The sequence below is a fragment of the Chiroxiphia lanceolata genome, chromosome 6 (genome assembly GCF_009829145.1).
Source record: "Chiroxiphia lanceolata isolate bChiLan1 chromosome 6, bChiLan1.pri, whole genome shotgun sequence".
Lineage (NCBI taxonomy): Eukaryota > Metazoa > Chordata > Aves > Passeriformes > Pipridae > Chiroxiphia > Chiroxiphia lanceolata.
Window position 1 is genome coordinate 55,239,552 of NC_045642.1, and position 24,322 is coordinate 55,263,873.

The 24,322-nt window shown below is 36.6% G+C and overlaps 1 protein-coding gene across 7 annotated transcripts in view; it reads left to right on the plus strand.

The window, feature by feature from the left end:
• Positions 1 to 23,738, plus strand: part of KLC1 (kinesin light chain 1) — a 51,016-nt gene extending 27,278 nt beyond the window's left edge. Inside the window, exons 4-16 of one of the 7 annotated variants that reach the window (XM_032691191.1) lie at positions 1,570 to 1,648; positions 3,548 to 3,773; positions 4,298 to 4,385; positions 5,127 to 5,228; positions 5,873 to 6,046; positions 6,195 to 6,294; positions 7,135 to 7,184; positions 7,275 to 7,342; positions 8,735 to 8,843; positions 11,870 to 12,007; positions 17,279 to 17,409; positions 21,978 to 22,044; positions 23,381 to 23,738. In XM_032691191.1, coding sequence (XP_032547082.1) covers positions 1,570 to 1,648; positions 3,548 to 3,773; positions 4,298 to 4,385; positions 5,127 to 5,228; positions 5,873 to 6,046; positions 6,195 to 6,294; positions 7,135 to 7,184; positions 7,275 to 7,342; positions 8,735 to 8,843; positions 11,870 to 12,007; positions 17,279 to 17,409; positions 21,978 to 22,044; positions 23,381 to 23,446 — 1,398 coding nt within the window. In that variant the 3' untranslated portion in view covers positions 23,447 to 23,738. Of the gene's footprint in view, positions 1 to 1,569; positions 1,649 to 3,547; positions 3,774 to 4,297; positions 4,386 to 5,126; positions 5,229 to 5,872; positions 6,047 to 6,194; positions 6,295 to 7,134; positions 7,185 to 7,274; positions 7,343 to 8,734; positions 8,844 to 11,845; positions 12,008 to 15,904; positions 16,544 to 17,278; positions 17,410 to 21,977; positions 22,045 to 23,380 lie in introns of those variants that run through there. The other 6 variants (XM_032691189.1, XM_032691192.1, XM_032691193.1 and 3 more) reach the window with 6 other exon arrangements.
• Positions 23,739 to 24,322: the final 584 nt, after the last annotated feature.

Genomic DNA, 24,322 nt, shown 5'->3' on the forward strand with positions numbered 1-24,322 from the left:
TTACACTAGAGTAGTCCTTTCAGGTCCTCCTCTCAGGCATTGTGATCATCTACACATTTTCAAGCCCATTGTGTTACATATCCATAGATTCAGAGAGGAATTGGATGCAACTTTAATTTACAGAAATAACTTATTACTTAAAAAAAAATAAATCTGGTTTATTTGCCCTTCTTAAAATATTTTTGTTTTGTTTCCTTTAGTTAGATGGCACTGTAGAGAAAGATTTCATTTTTTTGTGTTCGGACCTTCTCAGCTGTGCTTTGGAAGGAGCAGTTTTTCATAACGAATTATTTCAGCAACATAATGGTTAAAAATATATGCGGTTCAGTCACGCTTAACTGACTGCTTGACTAATCCTTTCTAACATATTGTGAGTAGTGAGAGTTGTTTTGGTCGGTTGCAGGTGGAACTTTGCAGTTCAGTTTCGTGGTTTGGTGTTTGTAGCTGAATACGGCCGAGAAGCTTGTTCAGAAAAGTGGCAGGAGGAGGGAATATTGGGATTTTGATGTGCTAACTGTCAAACTGTAATCTGCAGATGGCCTAAATAGCACCATTATTTGAAGTTTAATTGGCAAATAGAGTCAGAGTAAGCAAAGCATCTTTATCATCACTAACCATATGGACAGTGTCTGCTGTTAGCCTTTGAAATAGTCAGTTCTCTAGGCTCAGGATAAGATTGAATCTGCACACTTAAAATTATGAACTTCCTGTCTGAGATGTAGTCCCATCAATTTGCTATTTTTGCAGTGCACCTGCTTTGCTACCATTGAATTTGGATGCCAACAGCAGCAGTTGGCTTTTCCAACTCTGTGGAAAAAGGTGTTGGATGGAGAGCTAAAAAAACAGGACTGTGTTCTGCTCTTGGGTCTTCTCGTTACTGAGCTTTACATTTCTGAGAACTTGAACTATTTATGTTATATAGAGTCCACATTTAAGAAATGGAATTGAGGGGTGATCTGTTTCTTTGTTGTACATTTGGAATGATGTAAAATACATTTGGATGTTTAAAGTCAATATATACTGATGGATTGTGCAGAAATTAATATGATTCCAGATGGAGACTATTGGAAATGAACTTCCTTCCAATTGGGTTTTTTAAGTTTTTGAACTTAGAAATCACAATTGCAAAATCAATTATTTGTAGGGAAGCTGAGTACTCAGATATTGAGGTCTCCTTAATCTTCTCCCTTGCTCATCTGTAACTGCTCTCTATGACTGAAAAAAGTACCATGGTCAATTCTGTATTCAGCAGTGTTTACTCTTCACTGGGTACTTTCATTAGATCTAATGCCTCTGTGAGAATGGCAAATGTGTTCTTGTGTGCTGAAACTGAGATTGAAATTTAGGAGGCCTGATTTCTATTCTTGGCTCTTCTGAAGGTGTCCTGTATTGTTTTGGGACAGGGTGTGTAGATACATTTGAATGTAAGACCTTTATAAAACTGTGAGAAATGTTATTCTTGTCAATTCTGAAGTTCTGAATGTGGGGTTTTCCTTTAACATTACTGATTAAATGGATTGTCCTTTTATGCCTTAAATTTAATTTCTTGGGTTTGTGGTTGTTCTATAGGAGGATAAAGATACAGATTCCACCAAAGAGCCTTTGGATGACTTGTTTCCCAATGATGAGGATGATCAAGGACAAGGAAGTAAGTGCACCTCAGATTACAATGTTGGTGTATTTCTGCAATGCAGAATATAAAGATACTCTTTACAAAAATGAATCCATGCTTGGGATCCTCTGTGACACAGCTAGAGTGGTGAATACCTCTCCTGAAATAAAGAAACCAGTCATTGATGCATGCTATATACATTGATGTGTACAGAATTGGAGCCTAGTTTTTTAAAGAGAGTTTAGCAGCTGTTGTAAAGATCTTTAGAGTGACTTAGTTTCAAAATTCCTCCCACAATCTTTCCTGTGGGCCTCAGAATGGAAAACTTCAGTTCCAAGTGACTGAGGTGGATTGTGACCAAATTCTGTGAATTCTGTTAATGACCTTTTTAATGATCTAAGAGTTTTATGGCAGTTTCTGTATGAAGTCTTTTTCATATAGTCTTTTGTCCTGTGCTGAGATTGTCTGCCTTAGTTTTACTACGCATTCTGGAAGTATTGTTTGTTTTTGGGTCAGAGGGGCTGAGGAATATGCAGTGGAGTTTGAGGTAGAGGTTTGGTAGTGGGATTGAAAAAAGCTATTAGCAGATAAGCCTTGCTTAGTAAAATGTGCTTTTTGTGTGGGTGTAAAGCTGGTATTATATAAGGTATTGATATTGTAGTGCCTGTGCAGTATGCTAGGAGCAGAATGGTTCTTAGTAGACAAATAACTCCAGGAAAAATGTCTGAAGTGACCCACCTTTGCAATCCACAGTTTCAAATTTCCTTTATGGGCGTGCACACAAGGCACTCTGCATTTTTGATAGCATGGTAATGCTGTCCATAGCCAGCAATGAAAGGAAGGCTTGGAGAGTTTACAATAGGTTAGTGTTTATCATGACCTCCTTCCTTAGCTCATCCTTCCCTAGAATTTTGTAGTAGAAAAGATGAATAGCAGAGCTGTCCATATACCTGCATAGTCATGTCCCTTATTTTGCTTTACAAAAGACAAAGGTGACATGTTAACTCTCTGACCTCCCAGAAAAATGCTGGAATGCTTTGGTGCTTTGGCAGGCAGCGACTGAGCATAGGCTTGGAATTGTGTGATTCCACTGACACAAAAAGGCTCCCACTTACCACGAGAGTGTTTCTTGTGTAATAGAAAGGAGAGGAGAAAGTCAGACTCTTGGCTGGAATCCTTATCCTGTGCGTTCTCTAGAATTTAATGAAAATGAGGTAGAAGAAATTTTCTAAATCTCCTCAGGAATCTCTCAGGTGAAAAGGAGGAGTAGATTTTTCAGGGAGTGGGAGAGTGAGGGTTGCAACAACCAAAGGTTAAGACCCCCTGGCAAATAAGTGGCTAAGCCTGATGTTAGTAAGTAAAACCTAAAGGTTGGCTTTGATGACTCATTGCCTTTTTCTCTGACAGTTGTTATTTCTGGCATCCAAGGTGTTTCAGTCCTTTATGTGTCAACCTTAAGTGCTCCTTGGCATAGCAAACAAAGGGAAACAAAAAAAATTTGTATATTTAGAGGAGAATCAAGGAAAAACGACAAATCATTTGAGCTTTTCTGCAGGTGTTCATCTTTTCTATGTTAGTGTTCCTTTCCATGGGGAAACACTGATATCTGTAAACACAAAATTATCATACAATCTTGAGAACTGTTAATGGTTTGATGAGCTGAGTTTCCTACTTTCTCCATTAGTTTATTACATTTGGCCCTTTAGAATTGTAAAATAATATTAATATGATACTGGAAAGAATATGAAGAATAAAATGGTCATATTTGCACTGTCACTGTTCAAGACAGCATGACTGCTGTGAAGTATGCTCTGATACTAATGCTGTGTATTGAAGAAATAAAATTCAGTGAGTTCTCACTATGTCATTGAGCAGTAAGATATTTTAGTTACAGTCATCTTTTAATCAACTTGAAACCTTGCTGATTTCTTTCAGTTCAACAGCAGCACAGCAGTGCAGCAGCTGCTGCCCAACAAGGTGGCTATGAAATTCCAGCAAGATTACGGACCCTTCACAATCTTGTTATTCAGTACGCTTCCCAAGGGAGATATGAGGTTGCTGTGCCTCTCTGTAAACAAGCTCTTGAAGATCTGGAGAAGACTTCGGGTCATGACCATCCTGATGTTGCCACTATGTTGAACATACTTGCTTTGGTGTACAGGTTTGTATGCTGAGACAGATAAATACCAGTTTAGTAAATATTTAGTATTTGGCTACAGCCTTTTGATGTTCAGACTAGCATTTTTTGACTATTCTATTTTCCATTAAATTTATTTTCCTTTTTTTTTTTTTTTAAATTATTAAAACCCTCAAGAGGGTCCTGAAATATTTGCATGTCTCCCTATACTTAAACAACTTGCTGTATTTTTGCCTGTGCCTTGGCTTTGGGAATGAAGCTGGGTTTGCTACTTTTTGTGTGTGAGGGGACATGTCTTGATTACTTAGAGATAATCTAGAGCTAGAAATTGGACAGCAGTGTAGAAATAGTACATGCTCAGTACAGTCCCCAGGCAGCAAACTACTTTATGGTTACAGGCTTCAGGTTTTTACTTCCTGATTTCTGAATATATTCTCAGTTACTCCTCTTCTGTTGTAGCATCTTTAGGCCAGTAGTGAAGTCAGTTTAGTTTTCATGACTTTCTGTTCTGAATCACGAATATTGATTGTGTCTCTTTAAAAATTCAGAGACCAGAACAAATACAAAGATGCAGCAAATCTCCTGAATGATGCCTTGGCTATCCGTGAAAAGACTTTGGGCAAAGATCATCCAGCGGTTTGTATACACGCAATATCATAATTTTAGTTGTGTTTGTCAATGAACTTTTTTTCAACTAATTCTAATATCAAACTTAACAGGAAAGTTTTTTTTAAGACCTGGCTTGTCTTTAAACAGTTCAGGTAGGAGACCACGATGTGACATCCTTTGTTTTCTCTTAAATATTTATCCTACCTTTTGAGCATTATATTCAGTCCTATTTTCACTGTGAATGGCTTGCATATACTTGATTTTTGAATTGCATGGATTTTCTATGGGAAGTCAATTTGTGAAGAAAGATTTTAATTTGCTTACTGAAATCACTCTGTTATAGTCAGTTTGAAGGGGCGCTTCTGATTTGTTTTACTGCTGCTTGTAAATGAAACGTAAATCAAGTTTTTTGTATGATTTTGTATGATTCATGTGACTCACTTTTTGTAGTCTGTGGGAAGCAGGGCAGCTCTGAGTACAGTACTGATGCGAGAGGTTCCTTTGTAAAAGAAGAACGTGTCAGGAAGATGTGTGCACTAAGTGATATTTCCAAAAATGAAACAAATTTATGTCATGATTTTGGGTTTTTCTTTCCTCTGTTGTGTATGTATGTGTTTTAATTATAATTATTTCTTTATTTGCAAATTTCAAGAGATCTACCCTGTGCATGGAAAATTTGAAAACATCAGTGCCTTGCAGATGTGTTCATTTTTCAGGTATTTGTATCAGCAAATTTCACTGAAATTAACATTTCTCTACTGTTGACAGGTGGCAGCAACTCTAAACAATCTTGCAGTACTTTATGGTAAACGGGGAAAGTACAAAGAAGCTGAACCACTGTGTAAGCGAGCTCTGGAAATCAGAGAAAAGGTATGAGTGCCAAATGCAACACCTTTGAATGGATTTTTTTGAGGGAAAGGGCGAAGTTCAATCCTTTTTTTTAGTGTTTGGTTGGTAGATCTGCCAAATAAACCACAGAGTTAGCAGTGCCCTAGTAGTTAGCAGTGTCTGAAATTCAAAACAGTAGGAAATTCTGGTAGTGCTACAGAATTGTTGGAGCACTCTGAGTATATAAAAAATTCTGTATTTTGTAATTAACCTTCTTTACCTTTTTCTTTCCCATTGGATGGCTAGATAGTCTTTGATTTGACAAGAGCATTGGAATTAAAAAATGAAACATCATTAAAATTTTTGATTGTTCTCTGACAATGTGGATATTTATTTTAGTCCATGAAACTGAATGCCTGTATCTTCAGGCTTTGTATAATACTCTCCTTTACTACTAAAGTAATTTTTACTACTTACTTTATTCCTCTTACAGGTTGTTCTGCAGCATTCTCAGTTTGTAATAGAGTTCAGTAATTTTCATACTTTTCAAATGCAGCTTTTGTTTTTGTCATCCTCCTGTTGAAACTGATGAGCAATAAAACTAACAGGGTATTTCTAAATTATTTATTTCTAGGTCCTGATATGATGATTAGAGAATGTTTTAATACAGTCTATTTAATTTTCAGGTCCTGGGGAAAGATCACCCTGATGTTGCCAAACAGTTGAATAATTTGGCTTTACTATGCCAGAACCAGGGTAAATATGAGGAGGTTGAATACTACTATCAGAGGGCACTTGAAATCTACCAAACTAAGCTGGGACCAGATGACCCAAATGTTGCAAAAACGAAGAACAATCTGGTAGGCCTTTTCTAGACTGAATACGAGAAAAATGTTCTGATGAATTGAAATGCACTTTTATTCACCATGTATTTTATTTATTATTTATGAAGATAAATCAAGCAGTGTGCTGATACCTTTTGGGGGGGGGGGTGTATTTTGTTTTTAGGCATCCTGCTATCTAAAACAGGGCAAGTTTAAGCAAGCGGAGACTTTATACAAAGAGATTCTTACTCGCGCCCATGAACGGGAGTTTGGCTCTGTAGATGGTAAGAAACTGTTTCATTTGTGTAGTTATTTTGAAATAAAATTTGCAGGAAGTCAGTAGTACCCTGATTAAAAGTGTTGTCTGCTTTAGGTGGACTTAAAAGTGGACATGGAAGGGTTGAAGTACATTCATCATAAGGAAGCTTTTAGCTGCAGCAGTAATTTTTTGTTCAAAAGCATAGTTTTTCTTACATGAGTTAGACTTGGTAGTTTATGATTTATGAGTTACCTTTTATCTTATGCCCAGCCAAACCCAATTTTGGTATTTTTATGGACACAAAAAAATACATGTCACTTTCCAGTCACAGGAAAACGTCAATGCAGGATTTTTAATTATATAAATAAAGACATTGTCAAGGCAAGTCTTCCTTTTATACATTTAAAGAGTGAGGAAAATACATTTAAATTGGGAATTACACTGTACATTGAAGTCACATGCATTTTATCAACTATAAATTGCAGAAAAGAATTTTCATTGCATTGCATGACAGTAGCATACGCACCACTTAGGAGATGTCAGAGCAGTTGTTATGATAAAAGAAATAAATGCATGTTTTCTAGCACAGAACTAGGCACATGACAAATTGGTGGCAGTATATATTGACTTCAAAGCTTCTCAAAAATAACTGTTTCTAAGTTCAGATAAGAAAAGAAGACAGAATTGTAAAACTGTAAAAGAAGAGGTGCATGTTTTATTTATCTGCTGCTTGTAGTATGGACAGTAAGTTTTTTTTGTGGTGGTAATAGTATAATTTCTTGGTTCACAACTTCATTTCAGCAATCAAACAATGAATGCTTTGTGGTTTTGTTGTTCTGTAAAATATTTTCTTCTCTTTCACCAGAGGAAAATAAGCCTATCTGGATGCATGCAGAAGAGAGGGAAGAATGCAAAGTAAGATCATTGTCGTAAATCTTTTTTTTGAGCTTTTACTTGTTTAAGTTGCAAATCAGTTATTTTTCTTCAATGATACTTTTATTCTAGGGGAAGCAAAAAGATGGCACGTCTTTTGGAGAATATGGTGGCTGGTACAAAGCTTGCAAAGTTGACAGGTGGGTAATTTCTTGACAGGACAAACAACACAGCAATATCCAATATCAGAGATTAAAGCATGTTTAAAAATTAAACCAAACCAGCTGCTTGCTTAGGACTATAAAAACTATAGTATTAAAAATTCAGTGCTCAAGGCTGGGTTTCAGGAACACAGTAGCAGTTTTCAAGTCCTGAGGCTGTTTTTAATCTAGGCTGGTTAGATCTAGTAAGTGGCATAAAATTGCACCGGTTGTGTTCTTGGCAGTCCTTCATGTGGCAGCACAGGTCACCATTCCCTCTTTCTCTACTGCTGGTTGGCCTACGTGCCTTCTCTGCCCCATCAAGGCCTCTGAAGAGAGCCAGAAATGAGTCTGTGTAAATAACTGAGCCTTTAGTTACTTAACTGGCACAAGAAAACAAAGTTAAACTGCTGCAGTTAAGCACTATTTGAGTTTCTAAAGCTTGAATATAGTTGTTTTAATGAAAGCACCTACTTTAAAGTGCAGTAAGAGAAATAAGGACTTCAGCTTGGATTATACTTGGTGAAATATGTTTTGTTTGCTTTAATTTTGTTCCATTACTGCAATTTTTTCAATGTGCAGGTGGTACAATTGTGAAAAAACCTGCAACTAGTACTGATTATCAGTGAGGGTTTTTAGTTTCTCGAGTGTTTGAATTCTCCTATTTAACAAGCATCAGAACCTTTGTACTGAAATCTGCTCTTTTTTTATCCATCCTGAATCCTGGGTGCAGTGTGTTTTGTTGCTTTGTTTTTCATGTACTAGTTCATTCTAATGCATGAGAAAATCTTTTCTCTGCTATTACTGGAGCAAAACTGCACACAACAATACTGTGACTGAGCTAATTTTGTGCCATTGAAACAAAAATGTCTTGTTGGAGTGTGAGACCTGTTAATGGAACAGGCAAATTTTTTTTCTTTTGTTATTCAAGCACAGTTTGAATGCATAGAAACTGCAAATAGGTATTAAATAAAAGCTGGTGAAAGAAACTGTTAATTACTTCTGTGACTAACACATGCTAGAGTAATAGTCACTGTATGCATGAATAAGCATATTTTCTGGAAGCTTCACAATTATTCAGTTGGACACGCTCCTCTAGAGCTAAATTTTCACCTTGTGATGCAGCTGAGGAACACAAGGACATAGCACTCTAGTTTCAGGGATGTTGACTAATCCCAGTGTGAGCCGTTAATGCACTTTGGAAGGGATCAGCGGGTTATTCCATGTACATGAAGTACAGTATAGTGTATGTCAAGAGAGATAATAAATTATTACAAAAAATACGATAAATACTTTCTTAATTTAAGTTTTTATTAGTGAACTGAGAAGAGTTTGTGTGTGTGTGTGTATATATGCAAGTCTTTTTCTTGTTTTTTTTTTTTCTTTAAATAGTCCAACAGTAACAACTACTTTAAAGAACCTTGGGGCACTTTACAGACGACAGGGCAAATTTGAAGCTGCTGAAACATTAGAAGAGGCAGCGATGAGATCTCGTAAACAGGCAAGTACGAAAATTCACCTGAATGATGTTTCTGCATTGTGGTCATGCAGATTTTCAACTTCAGTGTCATACCTGCAGAATATATAAACTTGGAGCTATTCAGTGTCTTGTGCCCTCTGACTGAAGTGGTGATAAAATTACAGTATAAGTGGGGACTTGCTTTTAATGTGGGGAAGTCCTGTGCTGTCTTTGAGCTCTCAGATCTACTGTTCAAGTAACCCTTTCTCCCTTCTCTTAGAAGGTACAAGAGAGTTTGTTTTTGTTGGGGTTTTATTGGCTTTTTGTTTTTTCTTTCCTTTTTGGATGATTTGATACAATGTCTTTTATGAAAAAGTGTGTAAGACTGGACAAAAAAAACACGTTGTCAGTCAATGTTAAAATGGAAAGCAAAGTAAGTAAATATAAGTAAATAACATGGAAGTTCAATTTTAATTTCAGTATTTATACAATAACAAATAAGACTTGTATTTTTATCAGAAGTGCCTTGTTTTGTTTTGGGGTTTTTTTTCCTTATATGTCCATGTAGAATTCTAAACTTAATTTCTAAATTGAAGTGGATGGACTTAGGTGATGGACTATATCTTTGTTGATAATGTACTGGGTTTTTTATTGGTTATAGTGATCTGAAGTTGTTTTTTAAAGAATGATACAATGTTTGATGTTATAGAAATAGATGTCTGGAAAAGTGAGAGAGTAAAATGTTCCTGGGAAACCTTATGCTCTTTTAGTGAATTCAGCAACAGCTCCCTTTGATATAAGGTGGCCTAAGTTCTTTCTTCCATAAAAAAGAATGGAAAACCTGCGAGTGTTTGCCAAAGAATTGGAATGAAACTGGTAAGAAGAAAGTATAAATCTGGGAGAAAAGTTCTTCAGCAAAGAAAATTCAAGGAGTGGGGGAGAATAGTTGATACAGATACTTTCTTTTACTGAAGATGATTATGATTTTCACATACTTTTACTGAAGGTCCATTTTCAGAGTGTCTCATTCAAATATGATTTGAAAATAAGAAATGAACGTGCACTGCATCTTAACATAACTTGCTTTGGTTCTTGGTTTTACTGTTGCCATTACACAAGATAATTTTTTAGCATGAACAGATACAACCAGCATAAATTGGCATAATATAATATAATTAAGAAGCCTGGAAGCAAACTTAGCATGTTGTGTCCTAGGGTTGTTATGTTTTTCCTTCTTTATATTAGGAAAAAACCCCCAAAAATCAGACCACCAGATTTTCAAGATCAAATTTTTACTGGGAAGCATGGAATTGATTATTTGGGAATTAAGGCTCTTGCTATTGGAGAAAGTCTCTTTTTTAGAGTCCCTATTTAATCATCTCTCTTCTGGCTTGTCAGTACCACTGCAAAAACTCTTCCTTGTCCCCATTTTCCTTAGAGGCTGCTGGTGATTTGCTGATGCCACTTTATTATTAAGCAGGCTTCAGATTTTCATTGTGCATCATATACCACCTATACCATTAATCCATAATATATGACAGTAAACACAGCACTAGTTTTAGACATGTAGGAAACAATGTTGTCTTACTGGCAGCACTTAAACACTATGTTTTTATTCTAGGTCATTCAAGAAGGACAAACAGGGTTAATGCATTTCTGCTTTTGAGCTAAAAGCAAAGAGGTACCTTTGTTCCCAGGTGTGGAAAAGCATCAGTTTTCCACATCTCTGTTCTCCTTCATGCAAGTTTTGTTTGCTGTAGCTGCTGGGTGGGATATCTATGCTAGACTTTTGAAGACCAGTAGTGTTCTTTGTCCTTTGTCTTTCATGACATAACTGAACAAACTGAGAAGGTGCAGTTTCCTGACCTTTCATTATTTTATTTTTTTCACATGTGAGATGAGTGAGAGATGATAGCTTTGGAACAGACCTAGACTCTGTTTTACACACTTTGTGGTCTGTGCTGCTGAAGGATTGGTGCAAAAGCCATTGTGAGCCTTTGCTTCTCTGCTGTCTGAGAGCTGCAGCCACTTTCTGCACCCTGTACCCCTGGGGAAGTGAAAATACACCATCAGTATGTGTTGGTTTCATGCTTCCGTGTAGAATTCCATCAGGATGGACTGTTCAGCTCCTCAGTTAGGAGTAAACTATATGGGAACCAAGGACCTGATTTCTCCGTGCCACTAAAACAACTTCCATTGTTATTCATGGACTTTTAAGAATTTTGACATCCTTTTCACTTTCTGTGTTGTGGTCAATGTTGTGGATTTGTCACACAGATCCCTGCTGCTAATGCTGTACTGTAAAAGATGCAGAATATGTTCTCAAGTGTAAGGCATTCATCTGGAATCTCTTCCTATTAGCAAATACTCTTTATGATGTGGAGTAGATTTATTGTAAAGAAAACAAAACTGAAAATAAGTATGGTTTGAGCTTTGCTACTTTGTAGTTACTGTGTTAAAGATTTTGCCTTTATTTTTGGTGCAGGATTTTCCTAGGAGGTACTTTAGCACTTTTAAGATATTTAAAGGATTATTTGATAGTTGATGGGCATTCTTTACCACAAAGTAAATTTATTTTATTGACACATATGTAGTCTGTTTATTATAAGCTTATTTGCTATTTTATTTCTTTTTGAAGGATTAAATTGTCCTACAGTGCTAAGTGTCATATGGTCAGTATTTTTAAATAACACAACCTGCTTCTTAGTTATTAGATATTCAGACACCTGCAACAGTCTTTCCAAAGGTGGGTGAGGGCTGCTCCATTTGATAGGTGGATAACTAAGGATTGCATTGACTGTTCATGACCTATAAATTGCTTAAATATTTAGCTGGTGGCCAGATGGCTTCAGGTAAGTGACACAAACACCGTGAGGCTTAGACAGGTGATAAGAAAGGAGGAAAAGAATGTGAAGTCACTGAATTCTCAAACTACCAGAACTGTCTGTCCCCTTCACGCTGTGTTGATTTTTGCAGTGTGCAAGTCGTAGATTAATGCAGCTTGTAACAAGATAAAGCCTCTTCCCGTTTTATCTAATTCTCAGGGTCTTGACAATGTTCACAAACAGAGAGTTGCTGAAGTGCTGAATGACCCTGAGAGCATAGAGAAAAGGCGGAGCCGGGAAAGCCTCAACGTGGATGTGGTAAAGTACGAGAGTGGCCCTGACGGAGGCGAGGAAGTGAGTATGAGCGTAGAGTGGAACGGGGTAAGTACAGTACACAGTTTAGAACATAGCCTAGAGAAATCACCACCCTGACAAACATGGTTGTCCACCCACCAGCCTGTTGTGCTTTCAGTAGTTTGTTGGGTTTTGGTTTTTTTTTTTTCTTTTTTACGGTTGATCTACTTTGTATTTTGTAATTTTGCAGAATCAATTAAGAAATGAAGAATTAACGTTTTGCCTACTCATAATGTTAAAAAAATCGTAATATTTTAAAATTTTGAAACATCCTTTCTGTCGTTGTCCTGAGTGGTGACATTTCTGCAAGAATCCCAAGCAGTTGTTTAATGCTGATTGAATGTCCTGGTGGTGGTCTGGTGTACAATTGCTTGTCAGTGGTTTCTTTTGCTGGTAGAAATATTCTGGCAATTAACTTACTTTTGCTTTTTTCCCTTTGATGCCATATTTGCCCGTAATTTAAATGTTTCTTTAAAAATACTGCATCAGTTGGAATCACAAAGACCATTTGCTATGAAGATGTTTTGAGTGTTAGCTGTTTTAAAGTAAAGTGACTAGTCTAACACTAAAATAATTCCAATTTCCTCCTTACCCAACTTGCTGGAGGAAGGAATGTAACTTCTCAAGCTGCTATACAGTCCATTTTAAGAGGCAGTGCCATCACATACCAATGTGATGGTGGCTTCATATTTCTTAATTGAAATTAGTACCCCTTTCCCCATATTAAAATTTGACTGGAGTCAGGGCTTGTTCCTGTTTGTTTCCCATATATTGGCTTCACTGTGTTACACTGATCGTCATAAAGTAAAAACATATATACAATGTGATTATTTCATGTGCATTTTTCTAACCATTGTTTTCCTTTAATTTGAAAGACAGTGCAAGCTTTCAGTTTTTGGTCTGGCTTATGTAGTTGTTTGCTTCTGTCACCAGCTTTCCCATGCTTTATCCCATTGCCAGCAATGGGATATATATTGCACTGTTAACTAACTCCCAGCTGTAGTTCTGCTGAAAGTACTCTGTTAGTTTATGAAAGTGGTGTTGCTTTTGCTGTATGGGAGGGGAAGTAGCCTACTTTGCAATACTGAGTGTTCTGAAGCTTCATTTCTCTTACAAGAGCAATCTTTTTTTTCCCATCTTTTTGTTGGCCACATAAGACAAAGCTTAGCATTCCAAAGAAACCTTGGTAAAACACGTAGTGCTTTAGTCTTAAAGGAGAATGTTCTTTCCATCTTTGCTTTTGTCTCTTTATTGTTTTCTTGGCATTGGTGTTCTCAGTGCCAAGACAGTCAATCAGCATCTACTGTGAATAATACTGCATCATTAATAAAGCCAAAGTCAGGTTGGATAACTCTCTTTTTAATTCTCATTTTGCCCATTCAGCATTAGAACTGTGTACTGTACTCCTCCCTTAATTCTCGCTGTACTTTGCATGACAATGTGTTCTAAATGGATTAAACTTTTTTCTGTTATTGACATAAATTAAACATGCATGCAGGCTTTGGATGGAAAGGGCCTTCTGGGGAAAAGCAATAGACAGTATTTCTAGGTCAAATTCAGTGATAAAATTTATTGATCTGAAAAATTAAATTTTGACTTCTCAGGGGTAAACAAACCTCATTTCTAGTGTGCTGAAGTGGCATTGCTTTATTCTCATCTTCGTTATTTCTTTCCCCCCTCCCCCTTAAGAGAAGATGTTTTGCATTACATGTTTTACATGAAGTGGGCAACTCTCTCTCCCTCTACCCTGCGAGTGTTTCTATCTCAGTGGTGTTCTTCCCTCTACTTCATATTGTGTAGTTTTTTCACCCTTGTGTGTTCCCTCCAGACAAAATATTCTGATTCATAAAGTGTAGTAGAATCTTTGACTTCTGCATGCAGAGCCTGAAGAGAGAGGCCTGCCTTTTCCATTTAAATGCTTTGGAAGTGGTCAAGCTGACTCCTGCTCTTTGGCTGTCAGAAAGAATTGGTGGAGTGTGTAAAGTGACAAACTTCAACGAAAAAATTTTGCTGGAAGATGTAATTAAGTGCCTTCCATGTGTAATGTGATCCATATTAAGCATTGTATACTTTGATGTATTCTTACAAAAGAACTGAAATACCTGTTGAGGTAAATCTGCCATTAACTATTAAAGCAGACACATTAAGTGAAGTTGTTATAGTGCATAAACATGCTACTTATAAGTCCATCCAAAGAAATACTTGGCCTTAAAAATTTAAGGTAGAAAGGCCAAGATTTGAATCCCTTGTTATATTTGTATATAAAAAAGAACAGCGATTATCTGTAATTGGCATTTTTGTAAATTGATCTTGCAACCCATTGCAGAACAAATAAAAATCTTTGTGGTACTTAAGAGAATGTTCTTAGTGTGAGGAAGCATCTTTTCTTACTCTAACCCATATGCTTCAAAAAGACTTTTGGGCACATAAGCCCACTTCCAGATGTGAAATGAAAGCAGTAAATTTCACTATTAGTGAGAGATGCTCTTGTTTTTTAAGTGTCAGACAGTCAGAGGGACATTGTAGCTGACAACTACAAAGTATAGGAGATGGTGGTAATGGGGAGGTGTAAGCAAAAGTAATAAGGTGATTCTCATTCTGAATGACATAAAAATTGTCAATTAAACTTTACCATAAAAATATCGTGGGGTTTTTTTGGTTTCTTTGTTCACTTTGGATTTAGGAATTTTTTTTTTTTTATCCTGAACTTATGTTTTAAAGGTGTTTTGTTAATCATGCAGTCAGTGTTTAACTTGGGAGTTTGATGTTCTTATTTCAGATTTGAAGTACCCAAAAACTCATCTGCTTCCTCCTAATGTACTGATTAGGTTTACTTTAGAGTTATACTTTGTACCTACCGAATTTGTCTTACCTTTGTTCTTTGGATGATTATCGCTACTATAGTATTGCTGGTTTCAGACTGTAAGAATAATTAGCCTTTTCACTCATCTAGTACTTCCAGTTGGAATTTAGACTTCAATTTAATCAATCCTGTAAAGCTGAAGTCTGTTTTTAAAAGTGTGAACAATACATGCGATGTAGTTTGAAACAGAAATACTCGGTTAGATTTTGATCTTCTGATCACTTGGTAGCAAGGCATTTTGCCATTTCCAAGGATAATTTTAATTACTGTTCACTCCAGTTGTTACAGGTAAAGGCTCTCGAGACAGGTATCTTAAGCTTATCAATAATAGTCTCTGTACTTAGACCGAGAGGGAAAATGTGTAAATTGAACCACAGTTTATTTTAAACGTGGATTCTTTCAGCTGCCTCACTGCATAAGGGAAAGCAGAGAAAATTCCACTTGGATTATATATATATATATACACGCACACACAGATATGTTCTAAAAAATACTTGTGAAACTAAATTTACCCAGGACAGTTGGATTTTAGTTCCTTAAAGCATGAACAGAATTTTGTCTGGAGGTTAGGTGAAGACTTCTTTCTTCTTGCACTTTTTTTCCAGGGAAAATTCCTGACAGAAGTTAAAGCTGAAATGAATGCACCTTGCTCTGTTCCTTGCTTCTCTTTTGTTTATTTATTTATTTTATTTTTATTTTTGTGTTAATGTCAGCTGGAAAAAATAATTATTTTTTTTTGTTGACAAAATGTATTACTAAAGCTATCCCTTCTTAAAGGTGTTTTGCATTTTATACAAATGCTAACTTAAGGAATGCACAGCATCTGTCATGCCCATCTGTCAGTCCCATATCAGTGATGTAGGTGAAGCTGTATAAAGATGTAGGTTCTGGTATTTACAAGGGCCTGCACTTTGTGCTTAAGGGCCGTCCAAACACTCACCCTGGACTCCGAAGCTTTTGAATGTGACCTAGAAATACTGTAAACACAAGTGTTCAAAATTGAAAACTGTTGAATTTTTCCCAACAGTTTCATTCAGTTTTTCTCTCTCCGTTTCTGACAGGCCTAGATGCCTTTTGTGATTCTTATACTGTCTCCTGCATGACGGGCGTGCACCATCTTCAAGCTTTAACTTCTCTCTTCAGTACTGACTGCTGTGTTTTAGCAAACCCCTTAAGATTCTTGTCAGAGCTACACTTCCCTGTAAACTGGCCATTCCTTCAGTGCTGGTGTCTTTTTTGGTTTTCTATTTCTGTACATGTGTAGCTTTGCCAGATATGTATCTAGTCATACAAAATGTTATTACAACCATTTGCTGTGTAATACATTAGTAAAAAAAAAACAAAAAAACCAGACAAGTAACAATGACCTTTATAAGTAGCTGCTCACTATGGAATAAAGGTAGTTAAAAGTATCACACAAGGTATTATTGAAATGGCATGATGGTGATCTTTACAGGAGAAAAACCAAACCCGTAAAAGTAAGGCATGTTCTCCAAGTGCTTTAAAATGTATTTAGAGACCTATTATATGGTTAACATCAATATGGAACTCTGGATGTCTTCACTTATGACTATTCTAAAGTAGCATTGCTGTTTAGTCTTTGTGTGAGATTTTGGCAATTATGCTTTTCTCTACTAATCTTGGTGTTCAGTGATTTGTGTATTTGTCTTTCTAACTTCTAATAAACTCACTCCAACTCAGGTGTCTGTCTTTGCTTAGTAGTGCTTTTTTCTTTCACAACTCTTCTTTCATAATCACCTATGTTTTCTATGAAGTAGGAAGTGGTCACTTCTAATCTTACTAAACTGTTGGGGTCTTTTTAAGAATAAAACATTTAAAAATAGAATTGTGGTCAGTTGGAAGTTTCTCTAGGTCAGCACAGCAGTGTAAAACATGAATGCAGTATATGAAAAATTAATTTCACTGTGTTTTACGTTTTCTTTGGTGGAAAGTTAAAACAAAGCACCAGAATTTGACCTTGGGTGTTTCTGATCAGAAATATATTTTGTTTAGGGATTTTAGGATTAATTAAACACGTTTGCAAGTAATGTAGATGTTTAGAAAGAACGAAACAGTTTTTCTCTTTGATGGAATGCTTTTGCTCGGGGCTCTGTACTCTGTTAACCACGGTGTGCTCATGTGAAATGGTGACATGGTGGTGGTGAATTGTTGGACTGCTGTGGTGGGGGTTTATTCATTATTATGAATCATGGCTTGGGCATGTCTTCACCTTTAGAAATCTTTGTTACGCTTTGGAAGGAACCCTTTTGTTTTGGTAAAGTCGTAGCTATATGGTGTTACGTGTTTAGGTAATTGGTATAAGTATATATTAATAGCAGTTAAAATACAATAATTCATCAATGAAACGTTCTGGAGCCATGTCAGGGGGAGGGCAACAACCTCTTGCAGTTTCACATGTGTTCAATTTCTTTCAGGATGGCACTGGATCTCTAAAGCGCAGTGGTTCCTTTAGCAAGCTTCGTGCTTCCCTTAGACGCAGCAGTGAGAAGCTGGTTAGGAAGCTGAAGGGAGGAAATTCCCGGGACAGTGAACCAAAGAACCCAGGGTAACTATCTGTTCTTAGCTGTGCTGGTGTGTCCTCAATGTGTGCCCCCACTGTAGCCTAGAGTAGTACCTAGGGCAGTGTTTTTTTCCCTGCTTAGCACCTGCGTATCATACGGAGTTATATCTCAAAGAAAAATAAAATAGGAAATTATTTCTTAAAACTTCCATTGTAAGTTCTGTAACATCTGAGGAATTATATCTGCTTTTAAGAGTTAACTCAGTTTTAACAATACTTTTTCCTTTTTACTGCTTTAGCTACTTGAAGATTAGAAAAGCGTCGTAGAATTATTGATAAATGTTAGTTATCTGAAACATTATCCTTTTCACACAGCAGTGGAGAATATTATATGTTACTGAGTTTTACAGTAAAGCCTGAATACTGTAAACCCACAACTAACATTCTTGATATCTTCTTGATATTCTTGATACAGCTTTATATATTCCTGTGGGTATATAGAGAGAATTACCAACTTGAGCCCTTCTCAGTTTCTGTTTTTGGAAAACTCAGATGTCAGAGAACAGAGAAAAATGTTGAAAAACTTGAACCTAATTGTGCATCCCATTAATATTTTGGCCTCAGTGAAGTCAGTGGTAAAAATTCAAATTTTAGTGGGTCTGACTGCTCACTCTCTCCTATTTACTATATGATTATGGATTTGAAAATGTCTAATATTTCTAATAAATCCATAAAGTCATTCCTCATGACTACTGCAGAGAAATGTTAAAATGCACCTACTGTTTTTCATAATGGCACTTGTGAGTGTTCACCCTCACCCCCAACATAATTGCAGTCAGTTTTGCAGGGTTTTTTGCCCTTGCTGTGGAAAACTGGAACTCATTTAGTTGACAGGAAACTCTGTGACAGTGTGAACTTATGCTTAAAGCAGTCATATTGGAGAACTTGGAGCAACTGACTCTGGGGAGTGTAGTAGATGATGATGATGATGATGATGTAACTTGAGACAGTGACCTGGAGGCAGGTTCTCAGTGTTTCTGTAAGTGCTCCAGTGAAGTTTTGCCTTATTGTTTTTATGTGGCTGTAAAGCCTTGTATACAGCTGCAGTACATGTAGAATTAGCTTCCTCACATATCTGTTTCAAATTCAGCCTGATTTTTAGAATTATTACTTAAAATTTCACTGCCAGAGACTTGATGTTACAGGCACTGAATGGAATTTAAGATCAAAAATCCCTTTTCATTTATTGATACATTACTAAGAACTACCTCTGAGATGATAAATTTGGAATAAGCTGTGAAAAGCATGGGATTAGAAGAAGGAAATGTGTAAATGTAAAATCCTTTGGGGAAAACGAAGCCAAGCCAAAATAGAATAAAAGGGATTTCCTTCTTTTCTTCAGTATTAACATTTTTATATGTTTGGTTTCTGTTTCTGTTCAGTTCTGTCCAGAGTTCCTACATTATACTTCAGATATATTCTTTTATAAATAGGTACATATACCCATAGCTAATTTTGCATTTTCTCCTCGTTTTTATGAGATGTGGAAAGGTTTTCAGTTCCATAAAAGCCAGGAGTTTTGTTCCTTGTTCTCTATAGTATTTGTAGCTGACTCTTTCTGCAGGTAAAGTGACCCTGTGATTACAGGTGTAGAAAATTATGGTTATGTATAACTGAAGGCATTTGGCTTTGCAGTGTCCTGCAGGAACTCACTTGCCTTGTTACTGTTTGCACTTCAGTTGTGTTACCTGACCCATGTAAAGGTCATCTACCAACATTGACATTAATCACATTGTGGGGTCTGTAGCACCAGATGAGATTTCCTCAAATAAAGGCAGAAATGTGAAAGAAACTTGAAAGCAGAGCAATATCTTTCTTGCTTTCCCTTTCTGATAAAATATTCTTGTTTTTTACATGTCACCATAGTTCTCAAAGGATAATTTACTCTTAAAACTTTCAGTAAGTGTATTGCACTGACAGGCTTTTATGTAGATAGTCACTTTGAGTATGTAAGACAATAAATATTATAATTTCTGTTCTTGTAATAAATAGACTTTTAAAATCCTAATTTATATTAGCTGGTTTTAATATCAAATGCAAAGATTGCTGGTATTAAACACCAACTTTGTAGATCATGAAGCATAGCTGTACATATTGATATTCCAAGGAATCATTTTGATTTCATTTTCTGAAGAAACTTCAGTAAATAAATTTTTTTTTCTGCTTCTGAGTTTAACAGAAGAGATATTCAGTTTTTATAATGCAGACCTTTGGGTTTTAGTGTGTTTGATAGCTGAATATTACAGTACTGACATAGCACACGTATAAATAATTTTTGCTGTAAAGTCAACCACTCTGGGTAGAAGACTTATGTGCCTCCCTCCTTACCGGTGCATTCCCTGCCTGTGTCTCTAGGAAGACTTTGTTTTGAAGTTGATTTACACCTCTTGTTCATACTCTGCTTCTGTAAATAGGAATTGATAGTGCTGGTGTAATTCTGAGTGAGAAGTGTTTGAATAGCAATGCACTAATATAACAGGATGAAAGAAAGACTTAGTTTTCATGCTGTTGCTTGATACAGAATGTTGAAGAGAATAAAGTGGAAAACTCATCAGGGAAATTTTCTTTACAATCATGCAGAAGCCTTTTTGACAAAAAATGAATATCTTAAAACTGTCCTTTGAAACATGCAATACCTGAAGCGAGGTATCAGTTCTTTATCATATTTCAAAATTCAGTTCTGTAATAATTTAACTTTGCTTAATCAATGTTATTTTTTCACTTCGAAAATTTTGACCATACAGCAGAACAGTTAAGATTTTTAATTTAAAAGGGCAAAACAAGCTTTCGTTATTGCTATTATTTATGCACCAGAAAAACAACTGCACACTTTTTATACAGATGTGTTTGTAACATGGAGGGAATTAAAAATGCATTTGCCAGACTAAATTCTTAAGTATGTTGTTTTAAACAAACCCAAACAAATAACCAACCCAAAAGCAAGCCAGTATCTCTGGTGTGAATAATTTTTTTTGATTGGCACTTTAGCAAGAACCTAAAATATGGGTGTAAATTATTACTGATGGATCTCCTGTTTCCCTGGAATGTTTTCCATAAACCTTTATGCTCTTTTGGAGAATTTTCTGTAACATTTTGTTTGTTTTACAGATTAACTTCCTTTGACTTCCACATATAACCTCTGTTGTACCTGTTTCCTTGAATAAATGAGAGGTGTACACCATGCATGAGTCCTTGCTTTGTTGTTGCTAACACTCATGTCAAATATTTTAAATTGTGTGCTTCTGGCTTTCGAAACATTCAGATTTAACTAGGAAAAACCAGTCAGCCTGTGCTGTGTGGCAGCTGTTGTCTGTGTTAGTGTTTTGGTTCATTGTCCTGCTAAGCTTTTGCTTTATGAAAGCATTTAAAACTCGTGCTTGACTTTGACTGTTAGTGGTCCTGCTTCAGTAGAAAGAAAAAGTTGTTAATATCTAACGTGATCTGTATGGATAAACCTTTCCATGTTACTGGGAGGCACTGGAAACTTTGCACAAGCTGTGCAACAAGCTGTTGTCTCAAGCTGTGGTAGCGCTGCAGGGTTAGGGCTCGTCCTGTGAATTGTTCATCAAATACGTATTCAAAGCTCTCATTTAGTAGTTAATGAACTAGTTAAAGAGTTAGTGAAAAATTGGAGCAAATGCAGAACATCCTGAGTCATGGACAGACACTGGGATAAAGGACATCAGACATTCCTGTTGTGGTCACCACCACCGTAGGAATCTTAAGGCTGATGTTGAATTTCATTACATACACGTCAAAATATTTTTGTTAAATTTTGTTTATGTTTGAGAAATGTAGGTAAATTATTAATCCTCATCTCAGACAGCAGCAGATATTGCAGTTAATGCAGTGATATTTTGACTGTCAGTAGCTCCTGTGTAGGTGATTGATTTTTTTCCCTCATCTGTTGCTTTCAATACCGTATTCCAGGATGCTTTTTACCACTGCTTGGAGTGTTGTAAAGCCAAAAGCACAGCCAAAGTTAACAGCAGCAACCATCTTGTTTCTCTTCACTTAAAAAATGTTTAAAATAAAACATTTAAAAATGCTTTTGAAAATTGATTCTGAAGATGAGGCAGAAAACTAACTTTTGTTGTAGCTTTTCTAGGGTAAATGCTGCCTATATGACAGACATACTTATGTTTCACATTTTTTTTCCTAAGCTGTCTGAATGTTTTGATGCTTTTGAAAGAAGCCACATAGAATTGAAACTGAGAATTAGTTATTTAAAAATCAATGCTAAGTTAATGTATTAATTTGATATGGGTTAAAAATTGACATTTTTATCTTGAGTTGAAATTAAATTAGTTGCCTGAAATGTTTAAGCTCTAAAGAGCTTGTAATTTTTTGGGTTGACGTGTAATTGAGAGCCAAATATAAACATATTTGAAGTTCTGTAGTTACCTTAAAGAGTGTCCCTCAGATCAGTTCTGGGGCATTGTTCCCACTCCCTTAACTGTGCATTGCTTGTTGTTGTACTTGTGTTTTTAGAGCTGTTAGTTTTCAGCCATTCTGATCGGTTTATCCTTGCATGTTCACTGTCCTGGTTGCAGCATGAAGCGTGCCAGTTCTCTGAATGTTCTTAACATGGGTGGCAAGGCTACTGAAGATCATTTTCAAGTAAGAAGCCCTACAATACTCTTACAGAAATAAATATCGTTAGTAGGGTTTGGGATAAAAGAGTGTGATAATAAAACAACAAACTTACAGTGATTGTAAGATCCTACTTCAGTAAGATGTTTGAAGCACATGCTTAAGGCATCATTGTGTGACACTTCTGTGAGTTATGCTTAAATTTAAGTAAGAGCTCAAGTCCATCCAGTAAGGAGCTGGGTTTTATGGTACCAAGCACTCTCTGACTTTGGACTTTCTGTTACAGTGGATATGAAACTTGAATATTACGTTCTTGTAAAAGCAACTTAAAAATGCAAGAACTGTTAAAGCCCAGATCAGTATTTTTAAAATTCAGCCCCTTTATTGCAAAGAGCCCAGTTATCTTAATTGTTGTCAGGTTCCCATAAACATGACTTCAGATGTTTCTGAGGTTGGACAGGAACAGTCTGACAAGTTTGTCTGATCTGTGCTGAGCTTCTGCTAATACAAGACCTTATTTTGCTTAATTGTACATGGTGTACCCAAGTGCTACTACTCCCCACTGCCTGTTTTTACCTAACAAATTACTGTTTCTTGGATTGTCAAACGAGTGAGTGATGTTCTGCCTTCTAAACACTGCTGTGCATTTTACTAACACAGTAACTGCAACTAATTTAGGAAGATAAAACTGCTTCTGTACTAACAAAGCTGTAGGTGAGGATCTTCAGCACCGTGTGTCCTGAAGTAGGAAAGCCAAAACTGTGTGGCTCTCATTTTTGGTGTAAAGGTGTCATAACTGTATTATCTCTAAGGAGTGTACTGCAGAGTTTTCTGTGGTTGGAATTGTATGCAAAACCTTGCTTAGGGTGAGATTCAGCCAGAAAAAATGCAGGGTAAAGCACAATTCTCTGCAGCAACAGCGCCAGTGTTTCAAAGTGCCATGCCCTAGATGCCCCTAGACTGGATCCTTAGTGTGTATTTAATTAGTGTGACTTCCAGGTGAGGAGTTTATTGTTTGTGTGTACACTGTGATGTTATAATGCTTGTGAACTTCTGTGGTTCCCCCCTCATAGACACTCATGGCAATTCCCATAAATGGGCCCTTGCATTTCTGGTAAGGCTTGGGTCAGGATTGGAAAGGTGTATGTATATACTTTACAGTATTGCTAGTGGAAAGTTGGGGAAAACCATGTTTATTAGAATATGGAAAATCAACCCCCTCCCCACCATCAACAAGAGCAGTTCCCAGTAGTTCCTTATATTTGTTTGTTCCTGTTTGTTAAAACTAGTAATTTTGTTTCTTTTCTTGAACCATCTGAACTTTTGCTTAATGTATTTGTTTGTTTTTTTCCCCTTCACACAGGAACGAAATAATTGTCTGACAGACTCGCGAGCTCTGAGTGTCAGTCATACAGATTTGGCGCATTGAGATTTTGGACAGAAGCTAGTTAATATTCCTGTGTGAATAAAGAAGCACTGAGACCTTCAAAGCTTTGGTTCCTCATCCTTTGTATAGGAACACCTAGTTTGTAGATGGTTTTTTTTTTCCAATGGACTGCTGTTTTTACTTTTTAAATAGGGACGGTTTTAAACACAGCATTAGTGTTTTCTTTAAAGGAAAACTATAGATACGTATTGCTCATTGCACTGCTCCCACTCATGCTACTTACATTGATTTCTTTAATAGATTTGAATATTACAGCAGCCAAAAAAAAAAAAAGTGACAATACAAACGCACTCAAAGCCTACTGAAATGCAGCGGTGTTTGAAAATGCAGGCAAAACTAAGGGTGTGTCTGGAAATACAGCGCTGGAATGAGAAAAGGATAAATTCATGTGCATTGCTGTATAAATTCCAATTGAGCATTCTGTAGTGGGAGGGGCTTGCCCTTGCACCACTGATCTTTGTAATGAGAGAAGCCTTGGCTGGCAAAACAGCACTTAGACACGACTGACTGAACCACTAGACTGAGCTGTTAAATTTTACAGAAGCAATGGCTGGGGCTGTGTTACCTGTGAATAGCAACACCTGTGACCATAACCTTGCTAATGTAAGTCTTAGGGCACAATAGTCAATGGAGATAGGATGGGTTTTGTCCATCAGGAGGAAAGGAAAAGACCTTTACCTTGTATGGTGGAAGAATATTCAAGTTTTGGACTGCAGCTGTCCCAGAGCAGCTGCTGCTGCTCTCAGGGGCACACTGAGCCTCAGGTTGACTTTCTCGCTTGTCCACTGGAATTCACAATCCCATTCTCTGTTTGCTGAAAGTGCCCCAACGTTTCCTTATGCTGATCCCAAATCCTGC